Source organism: Mesocricetus auratus, unplaced genomic scaffold (genome assembly GCF_017639785.1).
Source record: "Mesocricetus auratus isolate SY011 unplaced genomic scaffold, BCM_Maur_2.0 Super-Scaffold_100011, whole genome shotgun sequence".
Lineage (NCBI taxonomy): Eukaryota > Metazoa > Chordata > Mammalia > Rodentia > Cricetidae > Mesocricetus > Mesocricetus auratus.
Window position 1 is genome coordinate 8,154,239 of NW_024429195.1, and position 24,062 is coordinate 8,178,300.

Sequence of the window (24,062 nt, forward strand, 5' to 3'; positions counted from 1 at the left end):
AAGCACTTTTGAGTTTCTCTTCAGATTCTGGGGTTCATGCCAGCCCTTTTGTTGTTGGTTCACGCTGTCTTGTGCCTTGAAAACACGAACAGAAAGTGGGTCAGACAGCCAGAGTCTGAGGCATCCTCCTAGAACTAAAGGAAGGGAGAAACCAAAGCCGACACAACGGGACTGGATCTCCCCACATGAGTAGATGAGGATCTTGCTAGCAGAAAACAAATGGGGGTGGTAAGACCGTTGCTGGTGCCAATGTGACTCCAGAGGGCAGATCCTGAAGCTTCCGGGTTCCCGCGCCTCTCCGTACAGCTCATTTCACATATAAAATAGTCCATGAAAGGATGTAGTTTGTGCAGAGAGGAAGGATCCAGAGGAGGTATAGGTGTGTTTCTTCTGTGGCCTGCATCCTGGAGGACAGGGAGGGAGAGAAGGGGCAGGGACTTTTCTGTGGGGTCATTAGTTCAGCACCCAGCTCCTGTCATGTAACCTGGGCTTTTCAGAGCGTGTTCTTTTGGCTGAATGAAACTCAGGTAGGCCAGGGGCTGCCAGTCTTTTGGTTGTCTCTCCTACGTCAATCTCTAGAACATCAATTCTTGATTAATTCTCCTGCCTGGAAATAGCGTTGCCCTCATTTTCTGGCCAAGTGGCATTTACTTCACTTGACCCAATTAGAAGGGAAAGAAAGGCAGGCACAACCCAGCTTGGAGACGTTGGATGTTTGGAGCGACGTGAGAGCAGCCAAGCATTGGGACAGTGGATGTCCCGTCCCACTTAGGAACAACTGGAAAAAGCAGTACGGAGAAGCTTGCGTCAGACACAGAGAGCCCGGGAAAACAGCTTGCAGAGTATTTCAGCACTCGCCGTAGTTCAGTGGCCTCAGAACGCACTGAGCTGCTCTGCAGATGTCAGATGTAGGCTGCGTGGTTGGTGTATCACACAGGAAGCTAGTGAGAGCCGGGCGGTGGTGGCGCACGCCTTTAATCCCGGCACTCGGGAGGCAGAGGCAGGCGGATCTATGTGAGTTCGAGACCAGCCTGGCCTACAAGAGCTAGTTCCAGGACAGTCTCCAAAGCCACAGAGAAACCCTGTCTCAAACCTCCCCCCCAAAAAAAAGAAAGAAAAAAGAAGCTATTGAGGTAGAATGTCAGCCTCTGCACCATTATAATTAAAAGCCCCTGTGATGGCTTATTTTCAGTCCTCTTTTGAGAGCCCACGCACTGTAGGCACTCAGAAGTGTGTACATATTTAACTGGCATAAATTCTTTTTTCTTCTTCTTTTTTTTTTTTCCGAGACAGAGTTTCTCTGTGGCTTTGGAGGCTGTCTTGGCTCTTGTAGACCAGGCTGGCTCGAACTCACAGAGAGCCGCTTGCCTCTGCCTCCCTAGAGCTGGGATTAAAGGTTTGCGCCACCACCGCCCGGCACAAATTCAATACTCCATGCCTAGCGAATCTCAGCACATGTATGTGGTGGGCGCAGAGCAGCTTCATCTGAAGCTGGGACGCAGAAACAGCTCGCATCCTAACCCTAGAAGGAGCTGCTGCCTTGGAGGAGCTGCCGCATTGAGCTTACTCCGTATGCTGTGCACTAAGCCGTAGTAGACTGCACGTTTAAAAAACTTTCAGTGGTAATTTCCTCTATACTCTACATGTTCAAAACTGGTTTTTTTGGGGGGGTAGTGGGGGGGGAGGGCAGAGCTTAAAACTGTGTGTGTTTCGCCTCTAACCCCAAAGCTGAGTCTACAGTTGAATGCCTACAGAAGACCTAAGGCTGCTGTGAATGCTCACTGAGTAATTAGAGGGGTGGAAACATTGCACTTCCTTTGGACAATGGAGCTTAACAGCCTTCTCCGTTCTGGTTGAGTCCCGACAGTAGAGCCTACCAGTGCTTAGTGCGTCTTTCAGTGGCGCTATTAATCCCAGCAGAGAACGGAAATGCTGTGTGTTTATACAGTGAAGTTGTTTATGCAGCCATGCTTCTTCCATGGGCTTCTTGGCTTGAGTCAGACAAAAACACCAGACTTTTCCTTGTCCTCTTAGGGGTTAGGAAAAATGAGGTCAGGCAAGAATTTGGCGATACTTAGAGAGGCAAAGTCAGATTTGCCTGGCCTGGGTCATGCTGGGGGCTAGAGCAGGTGATGGCCTGTCTCTACCCTGTGGCTGAGCCCCTTGTCCTCCAAAGGCAGGTCCATGAGTCACTCTGTAGGGCTGGATTAATGAGCCATTTCCCAAAGCAGTTTTGTCCAAGACATGGTACATTCATAGTGTGTCTTTCTTTCCTGTGCTGAGCACAAACCACTGGTAAATAAACCCTTTTAGGAACCACAGATATTATGGTCCCCCGGTTGGCATTCACTGTTTTCCTGTGCTGAGAGCCACTCTGTCTCGCTCCTGACTCATTTCTGCCTCTAGCTGAGTAGGTTCGGAGGGAATGAATTGAAGGAAAGTGGAGCTCAGTAGAAAGAAAAAAATCGAGGTAGACAGATCACCACAGCTGGCCCCAGTGATAGGCCTGTTCACACAGACGCTGCTAGCTTAAACCAGCAGCTTCTTGGCAAAGCTGGGATGGAAGTCAAGGATTAGAGCCACAGTAGTTAAAATACAATCCCTGCCACCTAGGATTCCAGAAAACTCTGAAACCTTTTGAAGTGGAAAGTAAATGGTGGAGACCGTTCGGAACAGAAGCATGTACCAACTTCTGGTTTTGCATCGTCTTTTACTAGATCTTAAAAACCCCCTATCTCTATATGAGCGGGCCCTCCTGTGTCATACTCTTGCAGCTGTATCCGTGTGTAAGCTGTTGCAGTGGAAATTGGCCTGGCACCTTTGAACCACGAATTCCTTGTGGTTTCAGAAGGTGAACGCTCTCATATTTCTGTTGTGCGAACAGAAGAGTTTATTGGATGGCAGAAGTCAATTTTTATAGCTTTGGGATTCAGTTGCTGACTGTTTGGATAAGAGATATGTCAGCTGTGCACATTTGTCGTGTATTCTAGGTTAGCAAGGGTGGTGATGTAGGATTTGTCAGGCTGGAAAAAGAATTGTAACCGGTTATAGTTAATGGAAGCTGCTCTGGGACAAAGGATCAATTGGAGTGAAAGTAGGAGAGGAATGAACGGAGGAGAGAGAGTGATTACTTTAGACAGTAAAATGTACGCCGTGTATCTGTTTATCCCGCGAGGTAGCAGTGCTTCGTTTCTGCTGGTCAGTGTGTTTAACCTCAAAAGCAAGCGCCCCACCAATAATGCAATGAGCAAGGCAGGCTTCTGGTCTCACTGTTGTAAGCAGGACTGAACCAGCTTATTACTGCTTTAGACTTGAGCTGTGAGCTGAGTATGCACCATCGTGGTGGCATCTGCTGTGGGCTCCCATTGTCATCTATCTCTGTGGCATTCTGGTTTTAGGTGGCATTAGAGGAAACAGTATGTGCTTGGGCCTGGGAGAATTAGTAAGTGATCATGGCTGCCACCTTTTTCTTATGGCTTTATAAGACACAGTCTTTGGTGTCAGAAGACTAAAATGTCACTGGCCAGAAAGAAAACAAACCAAGAGATATAGTAATCAAGAAATGCCAGAACTGAGTAAAAGATATGGAATGCTGTGCTGTTTCCCAAGTCTTGAAACTTAAGTCAGAATGTTTTTCTAGAATGTTGAAATAGATGGGAGAATGGGTAAAGTTTGTTTCTGAAAAGTAAGCTAGCTGTTGCAGATTTGTGTTGTAATTAGGAAGGATCTTCAGACTTTTAAGTCTTGGACTTGCTGTTGTTACAGGCTTTAAAATTGGCATAGAGTCTGTTGTCAGCATATAATGGGTCAGATTTTCTTGGCAAACCTTATCTGAGACTGAATCTAATTGTATCCGGTCACAGAAGGCAGCTCAAAGCTATTTTGCTTAGCAATGTTTAAAGTTATTGTCTTTGTATGTTTGTTTGTTGAGAGACAGGCTCTCACCATGTAGTCTTGGTTATTCAAGAACTCACCATGTAGACCAGGCTGGCCTTGAACTCACTGAGATCTGCCTGACTCTACCTCCCAAGAGCTGGGATTATGGCGTGCACCTTCACGCATGGCAGTAATTGCCTTTAATACACACATGTGTTATAGTAGTAAGAGGGTGGTGAACTGGCCTGGTGAATCAACTTTATCTGTACTCTAAACTTGGCTTAGAATGTCATGGGGATTACAAGATCTACTTCCCTAAATAAGAGGGGCTTACTGCTTCCCCAAATAAGAGGGGGTCAGTGAAGTGGTTAAAGAGGAACTTAATCAAAATAACAATTACGATTGACTTTTGACCCCCAGTTTGCCTTTAAATTCCCATCTCACTGGTACAATTTTATTTGTGTCCTTTATTAGGTTGGGTAAAGAGGCAGGGTGACAAAAGTCCTGTGAGGTGGGAGCTCGGGTTCCACCTGTAATGTGAAACGCAGGTACATTAAAGAAAGAAGGCCACACGAATAGGGCGGTGAAAAAGACAAGGACACTCATAATCATTCCCGTTTTTATGTCTTTATATGCGTCCAGCATGTATTGCACAGGCTTTCTCCACTTCAAAAAGTCTTTGTTGTGTGACTTCCTTCCACAAAATTAAGTGTAGTAGGTCAAGAACTAGCAGGTCAATTCTTCCAAAAACTCCAGACCATTTGCTGGGCAGTGAGAAGCTGGTAGATTCTTTTTACGGATAAGGTTTTATCTCTGCATAATGGTTCTGCTACTTACCAGTCAAGGTTTGAGTGTATAAAATGCTTTTCATTTTATACCTGCCCAGTGTGCATGATAGGTGTATAGTCTATGGCTGCTTGAGTGAATTTTGTCAGCCTTGAGCTTGACGCAGGAGCTGCCTGCCTTTCCTATGCTCATTAAGTAAGTGAACTTGGGGACTCTGGTCATGAAATCATGAAACCTGTTAAGTGACTTTGATAGTCTGGGATGCTTAGGGCAGACTGCTTTACTTGTAATTGTAAAGTAATGTGTTGTAGGGTTTGCTGGTTTGTTTTGCATTTCTCTTTGGCTATGGATGCCAAGTCTTGGGTGGGTTAAATGACTTGGCCAATTGCGTGACACAGGGTCCATGCACGTATTAAAGTTCAGGTTCCCAGGTATGTTGTGATTTCAAGAACGACCTTTTTGGCTTGTGCCAGAAGAGTCTGGTAATAGGTTGCAGTAGCAGCAGTGGCTCTAGAGAGGCCCGTATGAGGGTGGCTTTGGAGACCTATTATTCCCATGGGTGACGTGGATTCCATACTCATCTTGGGATATGAGTGTAAGAAAGACGAGAATGAGCTGTTCAAGGAAGAGGATGGAAGGGAGAGGGCAGGGTAAGCCTCCACCACCGAGGAGGGGACCCATGGCCTCGCTTCATTTGCAGGAAAAGTACTGAAGGGCAGAGCAGTGCTTAAGAGGAGAAAACCAGGGGTAGTGACTGTCCCCCGGCTGATAGGTAGGGCTAGACTTGGAAGTGAGTGGCAGTCTGAGAGAGAGAGTGTTCCTCTCTCTAGCACAGTTAATCTTTATCCCTCAGAGTTTATCTAGTAATTAGAACGGTGTTTGTCTTTATGGCAGAAAGTATTAATCCACAGGGAAAGATTATTTGACACATCAGTTTTCCAGATGCCATCCTTTCCAGTCAATAATCTTCTTAGGAGCGGGAGAGCTGGGCTTTCCTGTCTGTTGGCAAACCCCAGGTCCCTGGAGCTGCTGCTCATTGTGGATGGAGCTCCCGCTGGGGTTCGATGCCTGCCATTGGCCCGGGCTTCAAAGGCAGGAGAAAGGCCCCTCCTCCATCTTTCCATCACATGCCACTCAGGGCCCTTTGGGAAACCTTTGTAGGGATTTCGTTTTAAGTCTGTGGAAAAGTTTTTGGTTGTCAAGAAAAGTTTTCCTTCCTCTTAGGAACTGTTATTCTTTATAAACAGCATGGGGCCAAGAGACGGACTCCATGTACTCCCTTTTTTTGGACTGCATGGAAATGAGTGGGGGATCTTACCTGCTTTTTGTTATTGTTTTGTTATTTGTTTAGCTTTTGCTTTGTTTTGTTTTGAGACAAGGTTGCTCTATGCAGCCTTGGCTGGTCTTGAATTTAGAGAGATCAGCCTGACTCTTCCTGGAATGTTGGAATTACAGGCGTGCACCACCACACCCAACTCCAAGTTTATATTTGAAGACAAAAGTTCTTTGCCCATGCTAGGAAGATTTTTAAGTTCTTTCAAAATATAGCATCTGTAATTGTTGTGTTTTTTTTATTTTTTTATCCTTTATGTACTAAAAAGAGCTTATTCTATTAGGAAAGAAATCTGCCTCTTCCCCAGACTGAGGGTTCGAAGAGGTTAGAGGGGAATGTCATTAAAGGACGATGACAACAGGTGTTGAGGGTGACTGCCCTTTAAATGTCCTGCAGCTTATCTTCAGTATCTAGTGCGGGATCACGTACATATTTGTGCATTGATTTTCCTTTGTTCCTTTTTTGTACTTTCATGAGTTTCAGCCTTGTTTGTGCATGAAAACCATCCATAGTCGCTGTTAACGCATAAAAGCATTTAGGTAAGAAAAACACACCAAAACAAAAAACAACTAAGCCCCTTCTAGTGAGCCCATTATTTACTTATGTCTCCAATCAGGGTTAGTTCCCCCTTTTATGGTCCCTTTTTATATTTGAAAATTAAAAACGGCACATATTTATAGAATACTTAAACCAAAGGAAAACTGAACAAATGAGTATATAGACCTGTTGATGTTAATTTCCACAAGAGATTACACTTCTTAAATAGAAGTAAATAAAGTAGACTGGGCTGGGGAATAAAGCCAGGAAGGAGGTGTGGGGGTAGCAGGGAGGTGGAATTAATCTAGCTAGCTCTCAGTCCTGGCAAACAGCGTGGTCACACCGAGAAACAGGAGGAAGGAAGTGACTCAGTCCTATTAATAGAGGGATCGGAGATGAGAAAGTGAATGGCATCCTTTGGGGCTGGGGAGTGGGTGAGCCAGCCCTGAAGGCTCCAAGTCACCCGAACAAGGGGAGAAATGATTGGTCAAATCAAATCTGGAACACTGAGTTATTGCATTTAGGCTAGAGGGGTGTCCAACCTTTCGACGTTGGGGCAAGATGTGGTGTCAAATGTGTTGTCTCCACGCGTAGCTACCTCAGCAGTTTTTGTAAACGAGTGGTTTTCATTGTGTGGGAATTTGAGAAGAAAACCACTCAGATACCTCTGCGCAGCCATCTCCCCAACACCAGCTGAGCTTTCATGCTTCTCCCTCAAGTAAGGCTCTTTATTGTAGTCTTGGAAGGCAGTGAGTGACACACTTAGATCTGGGAACAAGACTCTTGGTTGTAGACCTCATGCTTTAGTCTTTGGAGTGAGACTGCAGGTGTTTTGAGTTTTAGGCTGTTTTATTTTTCTGCAGACTGGCTCTCATTGTTGTTTGCTGCTGTGAGGGCCAATTTAGCCAGATTCCAGGCATTCTCCAGTCTCTGCCTCCCGTCTTGCCTCCCAGGACTGTGATAAGAGACATGGGGTACCATGCCGGGCCTTGCATGGGTTCTGGAGCCCTGAGGTCCTCCTATGCTCCTGCTAAGTGCTTTCACCCAGTAAGCCGTCTTCCTAGCCTGGAAACAATAGAATTGGCCCCATAAGAACAATCATAGTGGTTTGCTTTTTTTGTTCTAATCACTCTGCTAAAGGGAATTTGCTTCATTTTGACATTTAGTTCATTTCTGTCAGTTCCTTACTCTGAAGGCTTGAACCCTGGGGCTTTCTGACTTTCCTCATGCCCAAAGGCTGAGTAAATGATTTTATTCAAGTCTTGAGACAGTTCACTGCTGTGGTTTTTTTTTTTAAGACTGAGATGACATCTGCTGCATTTGATACTCATGAATCAAACTTAACCCCAGCCCCAGCCCTCCACATGCTCAGCAGTTGGCCTTTGGTTTATTAATTATTTATTTTTAAAACCTCATATTATTGATTTTTAAAAACTTATACTCAGTTTGAAGCTCTTAGAAGAACACCCGTGTCTTCACTCTTGGTAATGGAAGAGTTCCCCATGTTAACACATCCCAGTCTTGGAAGAAGCATTTAACTGGGAGGAAAGGAAAAAACAGAACTAAGAAAAGAGGAAGGAAGGAAGGGAGAGAGAGAGAGAGAGAGAGAGAGAGAGAGAGAGAGAGAGAGAGAGAGAAACCAAAGGAAATACAGAGAGAAAGAAAGGAAAACAAAGGGAATACAACTTTACAGGAAGGAGATGTCTATATCTAGCACAAATCCAGAGAGATAGCTGTTGTAGTTTCTTAACACTAAAGATAAGAACACCTTTGTTATTCAAAATTCAGGTGTGTTTAACCGAAAGAACAGTCACATTCCTTTTGTATCTCAGGAAGTGTCTAAGGAGGGTTTGACAGGAAGAGGCAAACCTGATTATAAGACCGGAACAAAGGGATAATATTCAGTTTAGAATGTCATGGTTTATTGTCTTTAATGGATATAGAAAGATCTCTGGTACTGTTTATAAAGAAAGTAGGGGTACTGCATGAATTTGCGAATATTTAGAATATACCCACCCACACACCCACTCACACCCATCCCCACACCCACACACTGGAGCCCACTCACTGAAGGCTGAACTTGATGGGGTGGGCAGGTTCTGTAAAGCCTGTGATGTGGTTTGGGGGGGTATGGGGGCCAGCTTTTGGAGGGCTGCCCCCCAGTGGCATCTGTGAGTGAGGAATTGAGGGAGTGAGGAAGCCGAGGTGTTAATGTGTATATTCAGTCCTTGCTGTGCCTGGACCGGAATGTAGGGCCAAATGGGCTAGAGAGTCCTTGGGTGAAACCAAAAGCAATGTGTCCACCACTTTTAAGCTGACCCAAGGGGAAGAAACCAGTGTCCCTGATGCCTATGGTGATGTTCATGACAATGCTGATGGTCAAACGAGTAATTAATTGTCTTCCTTCCTTCAGTCACATAGAAAAAATCACCACATGGCAAGACCCCAGGAAGGCGATGAGTCAGCCCCTGAGTCATGTGAACCTCCACCCGGCCGTCACCTCTGCATCGGTACCCCAAAGGTCCATGGCGGTGTCCCAGCCCAATCTTGGTAAGCCCCAACCTTTGACTCTTAGGTGAAGGAGGAGTCTGAATGAAAAAGAGACATGACCAATCCCAGGTGTGGTTGAGGAAAAGGGTTTTATTGTGGGGGAGGGGGTGAGCTCAGCCAGAGGCCTCTGGAATTGTCCAGACTGAACTTGGCCAGGAGAGAAAAGGGAGGGGGGAGAGTCAGAGAGGAATAGAAGAGAAAGAGAGGAGGAGAGAGAGGGCAAGCGGGGGGGGGGGGGCAGAGAGAGAGAGAGAGAGAGAGAGAGAGAGTAGAATAGAATAGAACAGAACAGAACAGAATAGAATAGAAGCCGGGGAAGTGAAATGAAGGCTAGACCCTAGGCTGGAGAGGGTTAGGGTGGGGGGCAGGGCGGGAACCCACAGTACTGCATGAGACCTGTCCAGGGAATTTCCTTGGCACCTGACAGAGTCTGCCCAGTGGCTTTGGGACTCGAAACAGCTGTGCCTGCCTTGTCGTGCAGCGGAATGGTTTTTTCTCTCTGGGTCCTCTCTGGGTTCTCTCTGGGTCCCTTGCTTCCCCTTTTTCATGTTTTTGCGGTATAATTTGTGACACTGGTGCTCAGGGCCTCCAGCAGAGTTCTGACATTCTCTTTATTTTTCTTGGGTTCTTTGAGAAACCTGGAACTCTTGTCTTCATTCAGACAGCAGGGCAAGCAAAACATCTGCTGCCTTCTTGTAATTAGGCGCTTGAAGACTATGCATATGGGCCCTGCCAGCAGGCGGGGTTCTGGGATTAGGCTTCATTTAAACCCACAGTCCCAGACAGCAGCAGGGCTCCCCGATGGATAGGCGAGGAAGCTTTCTGAGTCATGTAGCTTGTAGACAACAGGGAGCCAGGGTTTTGAACCTCAGCTGTTCTGGTTTTGGTAGCTGGCTCTTAAGTGTGTGACCTGCAGGCGGCTCCTTCACCTATGCTCCTTACAGCTTCTCAGTGTGGCTTTTAGAACAGAGGGTACTTCTGCTCCCCGACTTTGCTTTTGAACACACCATCGAAGATGAGCAGATGGGTGGGGTTCGTATTTTTTCCGCCACTCCCCTCCGGCCTCCTGAAGGAGGGAAACTAAGAGCGGGCTAACGGCTTTATAGAAAGGTGCTCCTGTTCTCTGACGATGTTTCCCACGTCTCAGTAGATATCTGGTGATGCTTTACCCCCCAGCAGTTAATTTAGGGAGTAACCGGAATCTCTTCCTGCATCTTCAGGAATAAACTGGATAAAAATGGAAGCCTCGCTCCCCGGCTCCTTCCCCTCCCGCGCTTTGCCGGAGTGAGTGTGGATTTAAGGAGACTCGAGGCTCCCAGGGACGCTAGACCCGCGGGTCCAGAGCTTGTGCACATGCGTCGCATCCCCAAAGCAGCTGACCGTTAAAGGAAGACGGCCCTAGTCCTTCTACCTGTAGTCGTAAACCAAAGCTTCCCAACCCCCAAATCACTGAAGTGTGTGAGGAGAGGGTGTCAGCGTTGTAGAGAAACTAGAGGACAGACTAATTCCACCATTTACCTTTCACTGTGTGTGTGCGTGCATGAGTGAGTGCGTGCGTGCGTGTGTGTGTGTGTGTGTGTGTGTGTGTGTGTGTGCTCACACGCGTGCGTGCTCGAGAGTGTGCGCGTGTCTTTCTGGGAATGAACCCAGGACTTTGTGCATGCTGAACATCTGCTCTGCTACTGTGGTGTATCCTCAACTCTTGACCTTAACTTTGAAATCAGTTACAATGGACAAAAATGGCTGTCATGAGCATACTTTAAATTCCAACACTTGGAGCTTTGGGGGTTTCTCAGCATCCCTAGAACCCAGGCGACAAAGCTGGATGCTATGGCCTGCACTTGCAACCTCAGTGCTGGGAACATGAGCCAGGCAGATACTGAACTTGGCCTTCAACCAGTCCAGCCTACTTGGCCGGTTCTAGACTAGCAAGAGACCCATTTGCAAAGAAAAGGCTGGCGTTGCCTGAACAAATACGGAAGTTTCTGTCCAGCCCTGCTCCTCCCACCCTTCAGTCCCAAATAAACTCACAGGCTAATACTAATTGTAAACTATTTGGCCTATGTCTCAGGCTTCTTAACCCATTTAATTATTAATTATTAATCCATTAATACATCATCTATGTAGTTTCACATGGTCTGATCTTACTGGAGAACGCCCACACATCCTACCTTCCTGGTAGCTACATGGCATCTCTGTCTTGACTCACTCTCTTGTGTTTCTCTTCCCAGCTTTCTCCTAGTTTAGTAGTCCCACCTGTACTTCCTGCCTGGTTACATCTTGCTTGTCCCTTGGCTGAAACAGCTTTATTCATCAACCAATAGAAACATATATTCATAGCATATAGAAGGACAACCCCATCACCTGAGAACTAACACCCATGGTTGTGCTCTGTCTGCGCATGTATGTGAACTCCTATACATTCTCTCTCTCCTCTCTCTCTCTCTCTCTCTCTCTCTCTCTCTCTCTCTCTCTCTCTCTCTCTCTCTCTCTCTCACACACACACACACATGCACACGCACAGACAATATAAACAGAGAGACACACTCAGACACTTATGCACAGAAACACACACACAGATGTACATACACATGTCAGAGAAGTGTTCAAAAACTTCTTCCAGCTATGTGGTGGTGGTGCACGCCTTTAATTCCAGCCCTTGGGAGGCAGAGGCAGGTGGAGATCTGTGAACTCAAGGCCAGCCTGGTCTACAGAGTGAGTTCCAGGATAGCCAGGACTAGACAGAGAAACCCTATTTCAAGTCCCCCCCCCCAGGCAAGGCAAATTCCTCCAATTTCTATTTACTCAGACCTTGAATGTGCTTCCTAGAGCCATGCAGTGTTTTCAGTCGTGTGTGTGTGTGTGTGTGTGTGTGTGTGTGTATGTGTGTGTATGTGTACAAATATTAGCATATTATGACCATTGTTCTGCATTGTTGGACAAATCTTATCTATCCATATATGTGTATAAGTTTTCCTCTCTTGGGTGGAATTGCTTAGTAACTTAGCACATTAATATGCCACGTCCAGTTTATTTAGCTAGCTCCTACCTGGTAGATATTTAGGTTATTGGTGTGTCACTGATACATTCAATGTGAAATCAGTTGTGCTTGGCTGTGTTCTTTAATGAATTCTTCCTAGTTTTAAAAATTATACAAGCTATGTTGACGTAAAGGTGCTTACCCCCCAAGCTTGATAGCCTGAGTTTGTTCCCCAGAACCTATATACTGGACCCGCCACATATGCGTCATGACATGTACAGAACAAACAAATAACTACAAAAATTTAAAACTGTAAAAGCAGGAAGTGTAATAATTAGAAAGACCTTGAACACTAAAAATCTGATAACAAGGCGCATGTGACCCCATATGTGTACACATGCTCACCCTAAACAAAACTGTGATCTAAATATTCTGAAACACCTGCAGCTGAATGAAATTCCTTACTCTGCAGATTTCTAGTTACACAAGGGTAGTGGCTTTCATTTGCTTGTTTATGGAACTAGGGGTTGAACCCTGAGTCTCGTTCATGCTATGCAAAAGCTTAACCCCTGGGCCAACCTTCTTTTTTATTAAATTTCAGTTTTATTTTATGTCTATGGATGTGTTGCCTGGATGTGTGTACATGTACCACTTGTGTGCCTAGTACCCATGGAGACCCCAAGAGGGTGTCAGATCCTCTGGAACTGGAGTTACAGATAGTTATGAGCTGCAAATATGGTTGCTGGGAATTGAACCCTGGACCTCTGGAAGAGCAGCCACTGATCTTAACCACTGAGCCATCTCTGCATTCATCTGCTGTCCCCTTTAACCCCACACCGCAGCATGAATCCAGAATTAAATCATTTACTCAGAGCATTTTATTTTAAGTCACAGTACTTCCTGTGGCTCATATTATGAATTAAAAAGGACATGCCCTCTTCCTCTCCCTTAACTTAAAATTAGAACTCTGGCGCTTATGAGGGAAATGCAGCTGGCAGGTGAGCTTAAGTGATATTCCCCCTTAGTGGAAGGTTGCTTAAGTACGTGTGAAACCAATGTCAAAATACAGACACTTGCATTATTCACAGAGAATATAATTAGCACCTTTTAAAGGTTAATCTTAAGTATTCATAAACCTGTGATGTCAGGTAATATAGCTAAATTTATCAGAAACAAATCTTTTATTTTCTGTATGGGTGTAGTTGTCTAGGAATATATATCAATAGTAGCTGACATATAATACAATAACATACACCTCTTTTTAAAATAAACTTTCTATGTGTTTGCCTGCATGTTTTTGTTTATATTTGGTATCTTTGAGGCTGGTTGTCAGAACCTGTAAAATTGGGAGCTGCTTTGTGGTTCCTGGAAACCAAGCCCCACTTTTCTGCAAGAGCATCAAGTGCTCTTGTCTGCCTGGAACTCCAGATCCAGAAGAATCCAATGTCTCTGGTCCACCTGCCCTCATGGGCACATATCTACACCCATACCCATACCTATGCTCATACCCATGCCCATACCTATGCTCATACCCATGCCCATACCCATACCCATGCCCATACCCATATAATTTAAAAAATGTAAAAGTACAAATACAAGAAAAAAAAAAGAAAAAAGAAAAGAAAAAGAAACTTTCTGGTTAATTCTTTAGGGTCTGTGGGTTTGTTAAGTACAGGATCATGTCATCTACAAATAATAGTACTTTGACATCCATCTTTTCCTATTTGTATCCATTTCTTTCTTCCGGTGGTCTTCTAAGCGAGTCCTCAAGCACTTTCAGCAGGCAAGGAGAGAGTGGCACCCTTGTCTCATTTTTGATTTTAAAGAAATGTCAGCTTTGTGCCATTTACTATAATGATGGCTGTAGCCTTCTCCAAGGCTACATGAAGGATGTTAACCTGTCAAAGGTCTTTTCTACAGGAGATGCTTTAAAACTTTCTGTCCTCAAGTCTATTTGTACATGTTACATTACATTTATTTGCATATATTGAGCTACCCTTGTATGGTTGGGATGAAACCAATGTGGCCATGTCCCAGGGTGACATGTCTCTTCCTCCTTTCTTTGTTTTGTGTTTGGGACAAGGGTTCCTTGGTAGTCCTGCCTAACCTGGAACTCACGCAGGCCAGGCTGACCTAGAACTCTCCTCCTTCTTCTGTCTCCCAGCACTGGTGCTGGGATTAAAGGCGTGTACACCACACTTCTTGTTTGTGTTTTTGAGACTGGGCCAGGCTGACCCCTAGCTTGCCTTGTAGGACAGGATGACCTTGAACTTCTTATCTCCTTTCATAGGCCTCAGGAAGTGTTAGGTTGGACGATTGTGCCTCTGCTCTGGGCTCCCAAGATTCTTCTTAGCCAGGTATCTAGTGAGTTCCAAGTGCTCTCTGGGTGTGTTCCTATAGTTGAGTTTGTATCTCTCTAATCCTGTTTTAGTTGTGTGAGGGGAGGCCTATTGCTTACCTGTATCTCGGATTTAGTGACTTTGTAAGAACGGGGACTCTGCAGACTGTCAGGGTGGCTGTATGCCCAGACTCCCTCTATTTTCTAGCAGGAAATTGCTTCTGAAGGGGAAATTTGGCAAAAACCTGCTTTCTTCTACTTTAATTCAAATAATCACTCCCAACATGGTATAATTTTCAACTTGCTTTAATTTTCATGTTTTCCCCATTTGGTTGACTGATTTTTGTCTAAGTAGGTTTGTGGCTTGTAAGGCTGAATTACCAGACATTCCTGGGGCCTTGGAGGAAGGAAGATACCTTGGGAATTTAGATAGGAGATAGTACAGATCTCTAGGTTTGAGCCCTGTGAGTATTGTTTTTGGGGACTGTCAATATGTTAAGGGTCCTCTCTTCTGAGCAACACAGGGAAGGAGGAAAGTTCCCTCCCTCCCCCCCATAACATAAAACAGATAAAATTTTGTTTTTGAAATAGGCTGTTGATTTTAATTATTATTAATTGAAGGGACCAGACCCCCACTCAGCCCCCTGCTTTAGCAGCCATGACAGACTGCAGAAAAGGCACGTAGGCCTCTGACACAAGGAAACTCCAGATCCTCTGGCCTCCTGGAGCCTAGGGAAGAACCATTCCATTTTTTAAAAGCAGTTGTGTGACGTGACAGTACCTGTAATTCCAGCAGTTGGGAGTCAGGAACAGGCAGATTTCTTGGAGTTCAAGGACAGCCTGGTCTACATAATGAATTCCAGGCCAGTCAGGGCTACAAAGAGAGACCCTGCCTCCAAAAATTTTTTATGGTAGGAAAAAATAAAAGGAAATATGGGTCAAAGAAAAGATGCTCACATTAAGTAGTATTGTAGTATATAGAGCAACGGATGTGTGGGAAATGGAGCTCCTAGTTAGCTCAGCCCTTTGCTACAGTGTGGACCCGGGTGAGGGGACATTGGGGGGCTGTTTTATACAGTGGGTAATGTGAGGTCATAACTGCACTTTGTTGTTGTTGAGTCAGTAATTTAATTCCCGAGCCTACAAAATGATGCTACTTATCAGATCCTCATGATAGTATTGTCTTGAGGAGTTAGATAGTCCGTGCCTTGGTGCCTGCTGAACAGCAAGGTCACTAGGAAATGCACTGTCATGACTACTCTTGTGATCTGAAGGATTAGATTTTCCTGGTCCCTGCACCGTCAGTGGCAGAGCCTTTGCTCTACTCTATTAGAAGGGAATTTATGTTCTTCCTTCAGGAGTCCTCAACCCACCATACGCTTTGATTTTGTTCTGATAGGGTCTCACTATATAGCCAAGGCTGGCCTGGAACCCACTGTGTAGCCCAGCTGGCTTCAAATTCTCCATCCTCCTGTTTCAAACCCCCTAAATCTGAGATTGCAAGAGTATACCACCTTTCTGGTTGAAGCTGGGTGTGGCAGCTTTTATCAACCAGGCACTTCTGTTAATAAGTTGTGCTTTTGCCTGTTGTACCGAGAAGCAAATCTGGCCCAGCCCCCTCGGTGACAGTTCACGGACAGACGAGTTTTGGGGTGACATTCACACTGTGAGTTCCGACCGAGGAATGCATCCCCTTCTGCACGTTGTGATATTTCTCATAAATACTAACATCATTCATCAACGTGAAAGTATTTCTTTTTTACAAAGAGAACATGACATGTAGTTCTTTTGTCTCAGTCCCGGCAGTCCTGCGGCTCCGAGATGTAGGGTTGGCCTGGGAATGTTTGCCGTTCTCAGTGCTTTGAAAGCTGTCTCAGCCAGGCATGGGACCCCATTAAGACAAATGAATGTACGTGCAAACATAGGACTTCCAGGCAGTGGCCCCCCAAGAAGTAACAGTGTCCCAGGATGCTTCTTTGGGAACAAGGGGGATACTTGACTCTGAAGATTTGTTTTAACAGTAATCATCCTGGACTAGTCGAGTCAAGGATTTGTTTGTAGAACATTCCTGATTTTACCTGCACTTCACTCAGGGACTTTCCTGAGTGCCCCATCTTCTTTCTCTCCAGAAAAAGCTCAAAGTGTCAAGTGGTTTTCTTTTAAAAAACAAAAACAAAAAACCCAACAAAACCCAAACTTTTCACTCAATAAAAGAAACATAACCTACTTGGAGAGAAAATATGGGGAAATAAAATAACACAAAATCCAAAGTCCTAACTATAAAGGAAATGAACATTTTAAACATATACATAGTTGAATAAATTTCTTCTTCAAATAGTAAATGCCTCTGTTGGGAGTACTGAGAAGAGTTTGATAGTTTAAATCCTATCTGTCACCTATCTTCCTTGGCAACATCCCCTGCTCTGGAGGATTTCTACCACATAAAGTCGGAGCCTCACCTCCTCCCCAACCCTCCGCCCCAGCACCAATAATTCTGGGATGGCTGTCATTCAGTCACTTGATCCAAACTGGGAAGTGTTGAATGACACTTGACATTGCTCTCTGATCTGAGCTTTGGGTCCTTGGTGATATTATCTCTTCCTGTGTGTGATCTTCATACCTACCAACCACCCCAAAACTGGGGTATCAACTGATTGATTTCCTTTTCCTTTCTAGAAGTCTAAATTTACTCCCCGGTGTTTTGCAGTTGGTGGTGGTCAGGGACAGCTGTTCTTCCATGCTTTGTCTGAACAGTTTTCCATGATGAAGTCAGCAAAATAATACCATATGAGAGGCCTTGGTGGGTACTCCAGGTACTTGTTTAAGTACAAAAGGGAGAAAACCCACTCTTCCTAACTAGAAAAGAAAGACAACGACAAAAGGAAGGCCTTGGCTATATTTGAGGCAGTGAGATTTAAGAGGGCCTGCCCCTAGGAAGTAATTGCCATTTGGTCACTACAGCTAATGCTGTTCAACAGCAACAAAGAGAATAAAGAGCGACTCTAGTTTTGCTACTCAGAATCATTCCATGTTTCCTTACGTACTTGTCATGTCTTGGCTCAGTGCGCCAGGCAGGTGCTGTCCTCCAAGCCTGATGACCTGAGCTGGATCCCTGGAACCCACCGGGTAGAGGAGAGAACCCTTGCTTGGAGGGTGTCCTTTGACATCCACATGTGTACCTTGGACATACATACAATGAATTGATTGTGTGTGTGTGTGTGTGTGTTAGCCACAGACATCAAAAGAGAGTGCTGGATTCCCTGGAGCTGAGGTTCAAGGTCGTGTGAGCCACCGGCAACCATGTGTGGGTCGTCTGGTAGCCAAGCTATCTCTCCAGCCCCTCCATATAAATAAATTACATTTTAATTATTTTAAGGTATGAATGGACTTGGCCTTGCTTCTCTAGTTTATAAATCATTGTATTATGTTTATGGCTGCATGATGATCCTTGTGTGAATTATTTAACTAGTGAGGTCATTAGTTTTTCAATCAATTAATTTGGGTTTGTTTGTTTGTTTGCTTGTTTTCTTTTTTCCTTTCTGGAGAAGTGGAGATTGTACTTGGGCTAGGCAAGCATTCTTTCACCGAGCCAGATTCTAGCCTGGTTACTGATTGCTTGGGCAGGGTTTCGCTCTGTAACCTCGTGTGGTCTCGGATTCTTAGTCCTCCGCCCCAGTCCTCCGCCCCAGTCCTCCGCCCCAGTCCTCCGCCCCAGTCCTCCGCCCCAGTCCTCCGCCCCAGTCCTCCACCCCAGTCCTCCCAGCAGTTGGGATTAAAGTTTTGTGTCATTGGTCTTCAACCAGTCCCTCATTGATAGACCAAAGGTTTATTCTACTTTTACCTTTATAAATGTTGTTGCAATATATATTCTAGTGCATTTTGGGTTCTCCTTTACTTCATTTTTCCAATTTCTTTGGATGTTGTTTAGGAACAAAACCAAAAACATTATATAAAATATAGTTTTGGTATGGTTTGCCTATATGAAGTTGAGGAATATTGTCTGAAGACTGACCATGGTGAAGGGGGATTGGGTTGGAGAGTTGAATTCTCCTTTGCACTCTCTCTCTCTCTCTCTCTCTCTCTCTCTCTCTCTCTCTCTCTCTCTCTCTCTCTCTCTCTCTCTCTCTCTCTCTCTCTCTCTCTCTCTGACTTATTTTATTTTCTCTGTGTATGAGTGTCTTGGACACCGTGGCATGCTTGGTTCCCATGGAGGTCAGAAGAGGGTAACAAACCTCCTAGAACTGGGGGTGTGGATAGTTGTGAGCCGCCATGTAAGTGCTGGGAATTGAACTCAGGTCTTCTGTAAGTCCGAGTACTCTCTCTTTACTGCTGAGCCGTCTCTCCAGGCCCTGGGCAATTGGTCTTTTAATAAAACAATTTCCAATAGCGGTGGGAGTATGTTTTCCCAAGGCACCTAGCTCTCCCTCTGGTTCTGTTTCTTAACCTGTGTATCCAGATGTTTTCTTCTAACCCGTAACTGGAAATCTCAGTGGGAATTACTTTGCTTCCCAGCACAAGTCATATGTTTCATTCCCCGTTCGTTCTTTTCTTTTCCCGTATTGTATTTCTCAGACACCAGAGAAGAGCGAGTTGTGAGTTCTGAACGTTGCCAAGACTTAAATATTTGCAGAGCTGGAAAGAATAAAGTTGGACAAGAAAGAGAAAGAGAGGCGTGAACATGGCTGGCTTAGTTCTGGCTTAGTTTCATTTAGCTGTTCCAAACAGCGTCCTCAAGATACCAAGAAAAACATCTGTCCGGTTTGTCCACTGTTGTCAGTGCCCGAACTGTTAGAGCTGTGGCTTCTCCCTCAGGGTTGTTGGGTCGTTCCATCTGTCCTCACAGACCAATGCCAGCGCTCCTCCATTCTGAAGGCCTGGGCATGCTGCGCCTACATCACTGTCATTTTTACTGTTTCTCTTGCTGCTGCCTGGGCCACAAGACCTAGGGGTGTTCCCACGATTCTCTCTTCTTAGATCCCCATGACGCGTCGTATGCTTGTGCTCTGTAGCCAGTCTTCTCATAGACATACAATATATTTTCTTGCAATCTGAGGGAATTTCGAGGCCTGTATTATGGGGCCTGTATTATATGAATGACAAAGCGGTGTTGGCTGAGTCATCTCTTACTCTACATGTCGATGCTTGCGGGTTTTTTTTTTTTTTTCTGTATTCTCCCACTTGACTCCTCCCCCCCTTTTTCTTTTGGTGTTTGTTTTCTTCCTTTCATAAGGCCGCAGTAGCACAGTGTTACAGTTCTGAGCTTGGAAAAGTAAGGCTTTCACATCAGGTCTCCACTGTTAACCATGAAAATTCTTGGTGCCCCAGGTTCCTCCTAAGAAAACCTATAATTTCCTGACCTGGGTGTGTTGTCCTCAGGGAGCACTTTGCAGAGGATTTCTTCAGAAAGGCTAACTGGTTGTGAGCCCTGCATCTTCCCTTACTAAGCTGCTTTTATATTTTATTTAAGTCACAGTTGGGTTGGGAGCTGGGAGGAATATAAGGTTTAATTTCTCTCTCTCTCTCTCTCTCTCTCTCTCTCTCTCTCTCTCTCTCTCTCTCTCTCTCTCTCTCTCTCTCTCTCTCTCTCTCTTCCATATGTAAGCATGGTGTAGCACATTTCACAACCAGGATTCTGTTTTTGCTCTCAAATCCAAGTCATTTGACAAAACTCATTGTTTAGCAGGGGCATCCTCAAAGCCCAAGGATATAATGGAAACACTGACCCAAGTGCAAACCCAGTTTCTCTGGACCCTGCCAGGCGAAAACTGCTGAGTTTGGTGTATGGTTGGTCACGTAGTTTTTATTTAGGGAAAAGAAAAGTCTTTATTTTGAAATAATCTTAAACTTCAGAAGAGTTTCAAGTTCAGTACAAGGAACTGCTGTTATCTGTCCCTTGTTAGTTGTTGGTAATTTGCTTGACAACACAGCTTGGCTTGGTTATCTGTGTGTATATGCATATATATCTCTTTCTTTTTCTCTTTCGTTCTCTCTTCCTCTCTTTTCTTTTCTCCTTTCCCCTTCCTCCTCCCCCTCCCCCCTCAAGAGGTTTCATGGGTTATCCTCAAGCTAGTGGCCATCTCAGCCTCCCCAGTATTTGGATTACAGGTATGTACTACCACACATCATAGTAGCAAAGTTTTGTTTCTGTTGCTGAGGGTTAGACCCAGGGCCTGGAACATTCTGTAGCTTTTCTACCACTTTGCTACACCTCTAGCCCTTTCCTTTAATTATTGAAGGCAACATGGGAGACATTGTCATCTGCATACTTAGATATTGTCAAAATCAGGGAACTTTATCACAGGTACAGTTCTGTATGTAATGTAGTCCATATGAGTGTTATTTTCTATTAGAAACATGCATTGTATTTGGTTGACTCCCCTTTTCTTTTTCTTTCTGTGGTGCTGGGGATCAAACCCAGGGACTCAGTCATTCTACACAAATGCTTTGCCATTGAGCTCTATCCCCAGCTCGTTCTTAAATTCTTTTAGCCTGGGGTGATTTCCCAATTCTATTTTTTCTGGATCTCAACTTTTTTTTTTTATTTTAAGACTATATATAGGCCGACTATTTGGTAGACTCCACCTCCTATGACTTAGATTTTGGTTATACTTGTTTGGCAGGAATACAAGAGTGATTTGATCTTATCATCATATCTCAAGAGGAACACAGTGTTGATACACTGTAGGACTAGGGATGCTAACATTGATCGTTTTGGTTGAACACTGGGGGTGGAGGCAGAGTTGCTGAGTCACTGGCTGCTTTAATATTCAGTACAGAGAATAAACTATGAGAAAACACCTTCCTTCCTTCCTTCCTTCCTTCCTTCCTTCCTTCCTTCCTTCCTTCCTTCCTTCCTTCCTTCCTTCCTGTTCTTTTGAGACACGATTTCTCTGTGTAACAGTCCTGGCTGTCCTGGAACTAGCTCTGTAGACCAGGCTGGCCTTGAACTCACTGAGATCCGACTACTGCTGCCTCCCAAGTGCTGGGTATTGAAGGTGAACGCCAGCACCACCAGGCTGAGGAAAAGTGTTCCTATCTTCAGTCAATGACGTGTGCTCAAAGATGTGGAGACTGACTTGGGATGTCTGATCATCAAATGATAATTTCCAGTGCATTGTTTACCTGATAGACAATACGTTTGTGTACCTATCTACATAGTTTAATTTTAGCCTTGTCTAGGCTTTTATTGAATTCAGAGACATCACCCGGCTTTGCCTGTTTTCCTGCCCCGTTTTTACATGTAGCTTAAGGATTTCAGTTACTGTCCTTTTGAGTGTTTCTGAATGCATGTTGTAATCCTTTCTGGAAACATTAGTCTGGATAGTTTTGTGCTACTTATTTTCATTTCTCACAGCATGGGAGCTTTGGGCATGTTTCATAAGTTCGTTTCGCCGATATGCGCCCTTTCATCAGGGCCCTTGAGAAATGGTGTATGCATATCTTTTGATGTGGCCTTTTAATTAGTGACTTCTGGTGCAGCTTCCAGGATATTCGTTTTCTTAATTAAACTGCGCTAATTGTCTTAGTCCCAGTTTATTGCTGTGAAGAGGCTCCCATGACCAAGGCAGCTCTTAGAAAAGAAAGCATTCAGTTGGGGGCATGCTTACTCTTTCAGGGTTGGCAGGAAGATTGGCCGGCTTGGTGCTGGAGAAGTAGTGGAGAGCTTTACATCCTGGTCTTCAGGAGGCGGGCAGAGAGAGAAGTAGTGGAGAGCTTTACATCCTGGTCTTCAGGAGGCGGGCAGAGAGAGAAGTAGTGGAGAGCTTTACATCCTGGTCTTCAGGAGGCGGGTAGAGAGAGAGATTGGGCCTGACTTGGGCTTTTGAAACTGCAAAGCTCACCCTTAGTGACACACTTCCTCCAACAAGGCCACCTCTCCCGATCCTTCTAATTCTCTTAAACGGTTCCACTCTCTGAGGACTATGCATACAAATATAAGAGCCTGCAGGGCCAGCCTTATTCAAACCACTAATTCTTCTGGAAAGTAAGAAAGGAAGGAAGGAAGGAAGGAAGGAAGGAAGGAAGGAAGGAAGGAAGGAAGGAAGGAAGGAGAGAAAGTCTGGTACTTCTATACATTGATCTCTTCCCCCTTTATGATATGTGTCATCCTATGGTGATACGGTTTGGACAGCAAGCCAGATCAGTAAAGCTAAAGGGAAAAGACCATCAGGGTGCTCTGTGTGGTGAGAGTGTGGGCCTTGGGTTCCTGGGCTCTGATGGCCTCCTTGCAGGGGTCAGGTCCTTCCTGAGGGATAGGCCCACATGGTTTTGAGGAGAAATAAGCTTTTTTTTTCTGGGTATAATGCACTAAGCAGCGATTCCTTAACGTCTGGACACTGTCTAAGGGTGTCTTCAACAAGCAGGGGAGAGTGGACGTTCTCCTGAGATTTCCTCTTAGCCTTCCTGCCTAGGAGCGGGGCCTGATCCCAGAGCCTCCTCTGGAAGCCCTGGCAGGAGTTTAACTCATGAAAGAAACTTAGACAATTGAGAGCCACGGCTCTTCTGTTGGGTGTTTTGTGTGGTTTCAGTTAAGAACACGACCCCTTTTGGCACGCCCTTCCCGGTAAAAACTCGGAGCTCTGGGCGTTTACTTGGTTTTACTTGGGACCAGACTTGGCTGTGTGTTAAAAGCAAAGCTGCTTTGTCCCTCCCATTCCTGACAAAACCCTGTCACTTTTCTCTCCAGCTGCGACCCTGAACCTCCTCGCTGGGTGGAGACAGGCAACTGAGAGACATTAATTAATTCTGAGGCCTTTGACCTTCATGCAACTTTACAGTGGACTCCTTAATTTCTGTGTCTGGATTTTTCCCTCCAGAGTTTTATATTTGGTCATAGCAGGTGAATCACGTGACTGTGTCCTGTGTAGTTAAAGCTCGATGCCTGAAGGAGATTCCTATATCTCTGGAATTGAGCTAACATGGTGCCTTCCATAGGTTCTGGGACACACAGAACCTGTCCCCTGCCCTTTGCCTTGGAACACATGGCCTGTATACTGTTTCTGCACACCAACCCTAAGGTCATAGGTCTGGAACGTTCTCAACCTCAAAGGTATCTTTATTAAATCTTCGAGAACTTCTTAGGATGCATTTTGATCACATTCCCTGCCATCTCCTTCCTTCAGCTCCTCTCAGATCCACCTCCCCCTATCTTCTCGTCCCCCTCAATTTTGCATCTTTTTTTGTTTTTGTTTAATAACCCATTAACTCCAGTTTGTGTGTTCATATACTCCTGGGTGGGGCCATCCAGTGGAACATCAACCTGCCAGGAGCCAAGCCCATAAAGGAAAGGGACTCTCCCTCCCCTAGAAGCCATCAACTACCTGTAGCTCCTAAGTTAGGGTGGGAACTCAGGAACCCTTCCCACTCCATGCTAGAATGATATCTGGTTTGTGCAGGCAGCCACAGCGGCTGCGAGTTTATGAGTGCAACAACATCCGGTCATGTGAGGGACACACTGTTTTGCTGGTGTGCTCCCTGACCTGCGCTGTGGTCACTGAGTAAAAGGATAGACACTGTTTGTGTGTCTGCTCTCTAGACTATAGTCTCCTGAAGGGAAGAAGGGAAGGGATCCAGCTGTCTTTCCTATCACTGAACAAAAAACAAAACAGAGTTCCAGGACAGGCCCCAAAGCAATACAGAGAAACCCTGTCTCGAAAAACCAA

The 24,062-nt window shown here is 45.1% G+C and overlaps 1 protein-coding gene across 2 annotated transcripts in view; it reads left to right on the forward strand.

The window, feature by feature from the left end:
• Wwtr1 (WW domain containing transcription regulator 1) overlaps window positions 1-24,062 on the forward strand; it is a 124,354-nt gene that overhangs the window by 66,244 nt on the left and 34,048 nt on the right. For both annotated transcript variants that reach the window (XM_005077900.4, XM_013119016.3), the window contains exon 3: window positions 8,946-9,082. In XM_005077900.4, coding sequence (XP_005077957.1) covers window positions 8,946-9,082 — 137 coding nt within the window. The remainder of the gene's footprint in view (window positions 1-8,945; window positions 9,083-24,062) is intronic.